Below are 10,823 nucleotides of genomic sequence, written 5' to 3' on the forward strand. Positions count from 1 at the left end.
CCGTTTAAATACTCTTACTTATTGTACTAAGCCTGCAGGTTTTCTAGCCACAAGAGTGCTTCGACAGTTAGCGAATGACGAAGGAGATAATTATCCTCTCACCACAAGGAGCTTACTTAGTCATGTGTATATGGATGACTTTCTAACAGGAGCCAGTTCTACTGAAGAAGCAATCGAGCTGTATCATCAATTGACATAGTTACTAAGCAAGGGCGGCTTCGAGCTTCGGAAGTGGTGGTCAAACGATCCGAGAGTGCTGGACGTTATCCCCTGTGAGTTGTTGGAGACAAATCTACAGTTCCAATTTAATGGAGAAGACGCGAAGAAAACTTTAGGCATACAGTGGAACCCTTCTATGGATTACTTGTGTTTTGATGTGGTGAATCCGAGCAAACGAGCGGTTATAACTAAAAGACTGATTCTTGCCGAGATATCGAAGCTCTTATCCCTTAGGTTTTGTCTCTGCTGTGACTGTGAAGGCAAAATTGTTTATGCAAACGCTTTGGAAGTTGGATATTGATTGGAACGACGAGCTTCCAAGCAATTTGGCTGCAGAGTGGGTTGCATACTGCCAGGATATGCCACAATTGAAAGATATCCTAGTGGAGCGATGCATTATTCCTAGAGACACCGTGGAGATTCATTTGGTTGGATTCTGCGACGCGCCAGAAGCGGCTTATGCAGCAGTGGTGTACGTGAGATGTGTAGGTGCTAATGGGCAGCTGCAAGTTAAGATGGTTGCATCGGAAACGAAAGTGCCCCCCCTTAAAACTATAACCCTTCCTAGGTTGGAACTTTGTGCAGCTGTGCTGTTACTTCGCCTGCTTTCTTTAGTGCGGAAAGCATTGTCTGTCAACTTGAAAACCATCACAGCTTATTCTGACTCTCAAATTGTTTTGTCGTGGATTAGTGCTTGTCCTAGTAGATGGAAAACTTTCGTGGGAAACCGTGTGGCGAAGATACAGGAAGAAGGAGAAATACAGTGGGCGTACGTTGCTAGCAAGGAAAATCCAGCAGACTGTGCGAGCCGTGGAATCTCGACTTCGGCTTTACTTAATCATCCATTATGGTGGAATGGCCCCCCCATTCTTAAGAAATTCAGTGTTGCCAGTGGAACAGTCTTACACATGTGATACTGATGAAGTGACATCAGAGCAGAGACAGTCATTTGTAGCCATTGTGAAGACAGCAGAAAATACATTATTTGAGAATTACTCGTCGCTGAGTAAATTGCAGCGGGTTGCAGCATAGTGTAGGCGCTTTGCATTCAACGCCAAGCATAGGGTCGAGAAGCTTCGTGGTCCATTGAGCGCATCAGAGCTGTGGTTAGCATTGGTTGCATTAGTAAAACTAGCCCAACAACAAGAATTTTCGTGTGAGGTTCAAGCCCTCAAAAAAGAAGCAGCCTTACCTTCAAAGAGCAAATTACAATACTTGAATCCATTTGTTGATGAAATGGGTGTTATTAGAGTAGGAGGAAGATTGGAGCATAATAACCTTCCGCATAACGTCAAACATCCAATTGTGCTTCCAAAATCACACAAATTAACAGAGCTGTTAATGACACACGAGCATATCATTAACTTACATGCAGGTCCTCAGATTGTCCTGTCAAAATTGCGATAAACATTTTGGATAATAAATGGACGAGACAAGGTTCGTCAAGTGCTGCGAAGGTGTGTCATCTGCCATAGATATGCTTCCGTGACATCACAACATATAATGAGTAATTTGCCACCGGCAAGAGTAACTGTTAGTCGACCGTTTTTACACTGTAGTATAGACTATGCTGGCCCAATTCAGTTGAAGTATATGGTTGGAAGAAGTGCTCGAAAATACAAGGGATACATTGCTTTATTTGTTTCTTTCAGCACTAAGGCAATCCACTTAGAGCTGGTGTCCAATGCATCTACAGCGGCTTTCCTAGCGGCCCTGAAGAGATTCATCTCACGTCGCAGTAAACCTAGTGATATGTATAGCGACTGTGGTACTAACTTTGTCGGGGCAAGTAGGGAACTGAAGGAGCTACGTGAAGTGACAAAACTAGCAGAACGTGATGAAACCACATCGCATTTCATTGCTTCCAATGGGATCGAGTGGCATTTTAATCCACCAGGAGCTCCTCATATGGGTGGACTTTGGGAAGCAGGTGTGAAATCTGTAAAGCACCATTTGAGGAGAGTAGTTGGAAACACAATTCTCACATTCGAAGAAATGTACACTGTTCTCAACTCGCGACCAATATCCCCAATGTCGGAGGATCCAAATGACTTGCAAGCCTTAACGCCTGGTCATTTCCTCATTGGAGATTCTTTAGTGGCGGCACCAGAAAGGGACTTCAATAAGACTCATCTTAATCGACTATCAAGATGGCAGCTAATGCAGAAACTTACGCAACATTTTTGGCAGAGGTGGACAAAGGAATATCTGTCCAGACTTCAGCAGCGTCCCAAATGGTTCTCGAAACATCGAGACTTCGGAGAGGGCGACATGGTCATTGTACGAGAAGATAACATCATCCCTCCACAAGAATGGAAGCTGGGGAGAGTGATAGAGGTCCATGCCGGACGAGATGGAAGAGTGCGATCAGCAACAGTAAGGACTGAAAATGGACTGTGTAAGAGACCAATCGTGAAATTATCATTGCTACCATTTGAAGTAGAGAAGTAAACTTGAGAAATCTATATGTTAATGTCAAATATTCAATATCAGAAGTTATGTTTGAAGTGTTTATATTATGTTAGCCTACATTGTAATTTCCATTTTATAATCATTGTGTTAAAGGTTAAAAATATGTTCAAATGTATATTTCAAGGTGGGGGAGGATGTTCAGTACTGTAATATAATTAAAATTTAAAAATGATGTTAGAGTTGCTCTCTAGATGGCAGGGAGGTCTGCCACGTGAAGTACGTGTTATATGCATGACGCAATAGGACTGACTGAACTCGAGTGTCTTCGTACGTGTGTGTGTGTGTGTGTGTGTGTGTGTGTGAGCGAACGCGAGGCGACTGCAAGTGGTGGTACTTCGTCATCGTATAACCTGTGTCTTTGTGTATAATATCCGTTATTATAATATATGTTTGTGTTTATGAACTATGAGAGACTTCATTCTTTAACCCAACACGAGATCAACACACTCCTGGACTTGGGAAAGTTACGCCAGGTGTTTCATTGGTGTAACGCAGCTACATCGAGCATAGAATCGCCTCCATCTGTCGGTACTGCCCGTGCGGTGAATACTTTTATCATAGATGGATTTTTATTTTATTTTATTTATTTTATTTTACTTCGCGTTTTGAGCCCCTTGGCTAATTTGCGAAAATGGGGATGAGTGATGAAATGAATGATGAATGGATGAATTGACATCCACAAACAACCAAGCCCGAGCGGAATTCGAACCCGGGACTCTTGGCGTCGTATCGCGATGTGCTAACCAAGGCGGAACGGAAGGGGATCCTGTTCGCTTGTCACTTCATGTGGCTTGTCGCCTTTCGCGTGTTCCTTCTGTCTGAAAGCTCCCTGCGTATACGATGGATAAAGAGTGGATGAGAGCTAGAAAGGCAAGGCAGATTCTATACAGTATCTAGCTATTGATAATCAACAAACTTTATTTGATATACACATGCTCTTATGATTAAGGAATCATATTTATTCTCACTATAGCTACAGGGAGCAAAGTAATTGCAGTTTTAACCCATTTTCGAGAATAATATTTTGTGATGTCTCCCAGTTATAACATTTGTTGGCATAATATCCTGCATGGTTATTGGACGATATGAAATTTTGGCCGATACCGATAACCGATATTCTACCTTTCCGATATAAAATTAGAAATGGTCCTGGAAGAATCTGAAAGCCTTAACTCCTTAAAAATTTGTGTGTTTCAAAGTGGCTGTTGTGTAAGAGAAATTGCATATTTAGACATTTACTTTTTAATAAAGTAGGACATGGAGATTATCCGTAAAAATTACAACAAAATGGCAGAATTTTGCACTAAACTATCAGATATTTATCGATATATCGGATCGCTAAAATAATCGGTAATTTTACCGATAAACCAATTCACCGATATGCCAACATCTGCCGATACCGATAGAATACCGATTAATCGGCCCCATCCCTAATGCTGCATTACATTTACGAGACGAGACAGAACCCTTCGACACGAGACACGAGACGGGACAAACGAATATTTTCGAGACGAGACACGAGACGAGAGCTATCAAATGGTATAATATAATCATTGCAGCCCCAATAGTTCCCAGAATAATGTAGCAAAACCCGCGAGAGAAAACTCAAACTTCAACAACACCCATTCGGCAGAACCACAGTTCTCTATGCGGTCCGCATTATACAGGGTGGTGCAAAATTCCGTTTACAACGCGGAGGAGGTGAATCGCCAAGTGAAATGAAGACGAAAATGTAAATGGAATTTTGTCGAATGACGCGCCGTGTCAGAGCTAGAGGATGCCGAAATCGTGTGAAAATGGACTTCACACCTCCATATGCCGACAAATAGTTCTCATAAAGAAGATTCGGCACTATATCCCCAAAGAAAACACTCCTGGGCTAGCGAATGAAGCACAAATCGCGTGTCGAAAATGAATGCGGCAGGGATTCCCCACAAGAAGTGAAGGATTCCCAGGAATTCGTACATGTCCGACATGGAACGCAGGTATCGAATGGGGGTACAAAGGGAAATGACGGAGGTCACAGCACATGAAGAACATTTCGCCAGGAAGTGTCCGAAAAGTAGGCTGCAGAAGGGGATTCCCCAGAGAAGAGGGGACACAGACAACATGTGCAAGAGGTGTATGATGACACACACGTACACAAATAGTATTCTTTATTGGCTGTGAAAATGACATACGATACATATCAATGACGTTATTGAAAATGTCCGCCAGCCACATCTACACACAGACGGCATCGGCGTAGCAGGGACGCTCTGGTATGCTCAAATACGTTGGGCATGTCAGTGATCATCCCAGCAGCGACGGTTACTCGAGCAACGAGGTCCTCCACACTTTCCACCGGGGTTTCGTAGAGCAGCCTCTTCATTTCGCCCCACAAGAAGAAATCTAGCATTGTGAGGTTGGGTGACCAAGGTGGCCACAGAACAGGTCCACGAATACCAATCCATCTATTGTTGAGTACAGCTCTGGCTCGGTCAAAATGTGCAGGGGCACCGTCATATTGATACCATACATCTTGCCTAATTGCAAGGGGTACATTTTCCAACAGTTCAGGTAAAACTTCTCGTAGGAACACACAATAGTTCCCACCGGACAAAGTATTGGGCAACACGTACGGACCTATCAGGTTGTCCCCGACAATGCCACACCACACATTCACTGCGAACCATCGCTGAAAATGACGCCCAATGATTGCATGCGGGTTTTGCACATCCCACACGTGACTATTATGGATATTGAAGACTGGTGAATAGTGCCTCGTCGGTCCACAACACTGCATTTGGAAAATTGGGGTTTGCAAGGGTTTGTTGCAAATACCACTGACAAAAATCAAGGCGTAGGGGAAAGTCCGAGAAGAGATTCCACATGCGGACGCAGTGAAATACATTCAGACGCCACATCGAAAACACAAGGTAAAAAGCAGGAGGACGCCTAGGAGCACTGTACGGAGTTCTGCGATCTTACCCACTCTCCATCGAAACAAGATTACATGTGTACAGACCAATGCTACTCTATGCAGTACCAACATGGCATCAAACAGCAAAAACCAACTTCAACAGACTACAAGTAATACAAAACAGGGCGGCAAGAATTATTCACTTGAATAGTATCCTAACAGAATACAATGATGATAATGGTAAAATATTTTATATTTTTAATAATAATCTAAATTATTACAAATTCCCCATTGGTGGGAAATTTCAATTTACAATAATTCCTGAGAACAAAGGTGAGATAAAAATATTTACTGGCAGTAATATCTATCGTATTAAATATGATATAATGAATACTGTCACTACATATGATATATTGATATATCTGCAAATGATTGTTTGTATATACAGGGTGTTTCGTAAGTTCGTTTACAACGCTTGGGAGGTGATTCTGCGAGTGAAAATAAGGTGGAAAGTTCATGTAACGAAATTCCGGAAACGGCTTTGTTGCCGAGTTATTGACGTTTATAAATGTGGGAAAATGATTTTCCGAAGTGAATAATGGCAAAACGGGTGGAGAGAAGTCGTCGGTGTTGGGCGATTCACTAAGAAATTGGGTACGCTTTTGTCAAAAAATCACGCGGCAATGTTGTGCAATGTCGGCGCAAGGGATTCCCCAAAGGACGCGAACGAAGATGTTGACGGGAGTGGGATGGGTTTGCGTTCTGCGTGAGCTGGTATCGACGAATATTGGCATGTGTTGAATGGCACCAAAAAACAAAGAAAATTTCCTGAGCGAAGGGCACCATGACGTAAAAACGAAAAAAATGAACTGTCAAAGGTTGCATACCCTGAAGGGCAGATGGGTGTCACACAGTATGCTTAATGGAGATGTGAAGGGAACCTCATCACAGACGGTTTTCAAAGTGTCCACCATGTACTTCCAAGCAGAGGCGACAACGGCGAATCAAGGATTGTCTAGTGCGACCCAACAACCCCGGCGTTTCTGCTATCGATGCTGCAGCTACATTGATACGGGCAACGAGGTCCGCTGCTGACACGACAGGTGTTTTGTAAACGAGGCGTTTCATCTCTCCCCAGAGGAAGAAATCCAGGGGCGTAAAATCAGGCGATCGAGGTGGCCATGGCACAGGCCCTCCCCTGCCAATGCACTGGTTGTGGAATACGGTATTGAGGAAATGGCGCACATTCCGATCGAAATGTGCGGGTGCACCGTCATGTTGAAACCACAGTCTTTGACTCAGTACCAAGGGCACGTCCTCTAGTAGTTCAGGCGAAACCTCACTGATAAATGCTTCATAAGTGGGTCCACATAGGCGAACAGGGAAAATGCACGGTCCAATCAAATGGTCATGCAGTATCCCGCACCACACATTCACTGCAAATCTGTGCTGATGATATGACACTAGCTGTGCATGTGGATTTTCATGTTCCCACACATGACTGTTTTTACTATTGAACACACCAGTTTTCGTGAAGATAGCCTCATCAGTCCATAGTACTGTATTCTGAAAATTGGGGATAGTTTCAATTTGATGAACAAACCATTCGCAAAAGTCCTCACGTGGGCCAAAGTCCCGAGGTAAAAGATCTTGCACTTTCTTCACTTTGTACGGGTGCATCCCCTCTTCTGCCAGGACTCGCCACACATTCACATGGGAGGTGTTTCGTTCGTGGGCTAGTGCGCGCGTACTGGTGCCTGGATGATCCATTACTGCAGTTAGCACATCTTCCACAAACCGTCGTGTTCGCACACTTCGCGGTCGTCCAACTTCTCGACGAGGTGGCAACACTGATCCTGTTTCCCGAAGTCGAGTGTCTACAGTTTGAAATAAGGTGTGCGATGGTAACACCCTATTTGGAAAACGTACCCCATACAGACGCCTTGCAGCACGGCTATTACCTCCAGCCTCCCCATAAATCAGATGCATGTCGGCCAGCTCTTGGGACGTGTATGCAGCCATCCCTTACACCGGGCTACAAGTGTTTCAGGCCGTTAACACTAGTACACTTCACAGAACACGATGGGCTGTGGCTAAGAATTAACACGTAACACTGCTAGGTCAAATGTTTGCCCAACACTACTGTCCAAGAGCCTCACGCCTTTCCATTCAACCGTGAATGTTTAACAACCTGCTGCTGGCACAGCACCTGAAGCACGAGTGGCACAGACACGTGCCCTCCTTCATGAGGAAACCTACACTGTTGGCGCCCCTAGCGGGAAATGTGGTACTTAACGTCAGATCACACGGACACCCATCTGCACTTCAGGGTATGCAACCTATGACAGTTCAGTTTTTTCGTTTTTACGTCATGGTGCCCTTCGCTCAGGAAATTTTCTTTGTTTTTTGGTGCCATTCAACACATGCTAATTTTCGTCGATACCAGCTCACGCAGAACGCACACCCATCCCACTCCCGTCAACATCTTCGTTCGCGTCCTTTGGGGAATCCCTTGCGCCGACATTGCACAACATTGCCGCGTGATTTTTTGACAAGAGCGTACCCAATTTCTTAGTGGACCGCCCAACACCGACGACTTCTCTCCACCCGTTTTGCCATTATTCACTTCGGAAAATCATTTTTCCCACGTTTTCAAACGTCAATAACTCGGCAACAAAGCCGTTTCCGGAATTTCGTTACATGAACTTTCCACCTTATTTTCACTCGTAGAATCACCTCCCAAGGGTTGTAAACAAACTTACGAAATACCCTGTATAGTTTGCTGGGAGAGTATGATAAACCGAGTTGAAAATCACTTATCCTATAATAAATAATTATTACCAAAATGCCTAATACGTTCCAGATTAAATGTTCTATAAGAAAACTACTGTACTATACTATACTGACTGCACTTGTATAAGCTATGAGAAAACAAAATTCATGTTCTTTTGCAACATACGTATAACTGAAAGGCTGTTTTTCCTGTGGATTGGAATGTTGCATGCCTTAGGAGTTAGACGTCAATACTAGGTCTGCCCGTGGAAAATCCATATCCCCATGTGATGGACAGGACAGGATAACAGGGTGTGTTAAAAGTAATATACACTTTATCAATGAGGCAGTATAGCCTATGTATTCCCAAAACAAATAAGTTGTGTTAAGTAGAAATTAGTTTTACATTTTTGATTAAATATTTAGGCTATGCTGTACCTTAAACGCAAGATGAGACAATAGGGTGTGTTAAAAGTACTATACACTTTTTCAATAAGGCATCTATAGCCTATATATTCCCATAAGCAATAAGTTGTGTTAAGTAGAAATTATTTTTACATATAATAGTGCTTGAGGAACTAGAAAATAAGAGATTTGAAAGTAATATGGTAGTATATGGTCCTACTCAAAAACTTTAAAGTTAAAATTCAAAAAAAATATTTTCAATTTTTTTCAAATTTTTCAAAATTTTCAAAATGTTCAGAAACTCATACTTCTGTTTTTGGAGTTTAAAATTATCTAGCCGCGATTGGGTAACAAAAGTGGGGAAGGGGCATGGACAGTTTACATTTTCTTTGTAGATAAGGCTTAGCATTAAGAGGTCATAGTGAGACAAAAAGTGAGGGGAACAACTGCCCCCACGCCCCCCTACTCGCCGACAGTGTTGGAAATGTATCAATTATGTATATTGTTTAGAATCAGCTGTAAAATAGTCTCTGAACTACAGACAGAGGAACTAAAGGGAAAGGGGAGGGGACAAAGAACATGGGTGCCAAGACATTTTGAATTCCTCTAATACAATGCGATTTTCGTTGGGTCCTGACACACTTTATATACGCCCCTGTTTCATACCCACCAATACAATAAAACAGTGAGATGAATGAAGTTTTACTTTCTCCGGTTGAACTTTCATGATGGCTTCTGCCCCCCCCCCCCCAATCAGAGGTCTGCGAACGTCTATTTGGGTAGCACGCGCTACCCCTGTCTAGGAGATATTTTGGACATTTTAGTCAACATCTGGAGTGTGAAACTATTAATAAAGTGTCATAGAGATGAGTAATTGTACCAAAAATTTAATTATATAGTAGCTAGCGACGTAGTGGTAGCGTCATCGCGTTTTATTCAAGGGGTCCCGGGTTCGATACCCGAGGGAGACACATACTGGTTCGGATCCGACTTTAAACTGTAGGTCCAGTCCGGATTAGCCTTACTGTGCATAAAGTGGACTTAAAACACCAACTCAATCAATCAAGAAGACTCCAGGGATCCCCGGTTCGAATCCCGGCGTGGGCGTGTGTGTTTTTTGTAAGCGTCCATCTTCAATTTCATCCTATCATCACTCATGTGCATGTCGCGTATGGTTAAAAGTGGCACAAAATTACATTAAATAGCAAAGATACAAATAATACCGAGGAGGTACTTTTCCGGAAACTTGATTAGAAAAGTAGAGAAACTAGACAATGATTAATAGCTAGAGGATACCGGAAATTAGACAATTGATAATGTCTAGAGAAAATTGAAGTCCGTACGAATTAATGAACACATTCGAAAAAGTATTCAGTTATTTTCACTGCTACTAAGTAGCATTTAAATGTTCGCTCTGTCTGTATCAACAACATAAACTAAAAATAAAAATGCTGCAAGGAGTGAAGTGTACATCTATAGATATAATCTATACGAAATTATTACACAAAATTTACCTTCATTGAATTTCATGTTTCTCGTAAGTATAATCATACATATACTGCGACACAATGCAAGTTTCTATTTAGTTTATCTCCAATGTTGGTACAATATTAAAAAAGGTGCCAAATTTTCTAAACTAAATGTAGTTAAATTGCATGATTTTCTTATTCTTGTTCACATGCTGCTCATGATTAAACACAAACTTAAGATCTGTAATATTTTCTTAAATTCTAATTGCATAGAAACACTTGAAAATAATTTAGAAATTATTTTAATACATATATTATACTACATATTATACCTGATACGACAACAACAAACTTACGTTAAACACATTTAGTAATTTATAAGGTAGCATATTTAATCAGATTTCGACTTCAGATAAATTAACTACAGGATATCGTTCTTTGTTTTTGTTATTGAAAAACTACAAGGTATTTTTGTAGAGAGCATATTATGGCTTCGTCTAGACTGCGCTCTTAGGTGTTATGAATGAAAACTTCTGCTGTGTTTACGTTTTTGGAATGAAATAAGTCTGCTTCAATCGTTTCCA

The 10,823-nt window shown here is 42.0% G+C and overlaps 2 protein-coding genes across 2 annotated transcripts; both read left to right on the plus strand.

The window, feature by feature from the left end:
- Positions 1-491: 491 nt before the first annotated feature.
- LOC145988124 (uncharacterized) lies at positions 492-1,133 on the plus strand. The gene has a single exon (XM_083122954.1). It carries the CDS (start codon positions 492-494, stop codon positions 1,131-1,133), a length of 642 nt encoding a protein of 213 aa, XP_082979080.1.
- Positions 1,134-1,722: 589 nt separating this feature from the next.
- LOC145988125 (uncharacterized) lies at positions 1,723-2,670 on the plus strand. Its single transcript, XM_083122955.1, has one exon. The coding sequence runs from the start codon at positions 1,723-1,725 to the stop codon at positions 2,668-2,670; it is 948 nt and encodes a 315-aa protein (XP_082979081.1).
- Positions 2,671-10,823: the final 8,153 nt, after the last annotated feature.

This window comes from Lepisma saccharinum, chromosome 5 (genome assembly GCF_977018435.1).
Source record: "Lepisma saccharinum chromosome 5, izLepSacc3.1, whole genome shotgun sequence".
NCBI lineage: Eukaryota > Metazoa > Arthropoda > Insecta > Zygentoma > Lepismatidae > Lepisma > Lepisma saccharinum.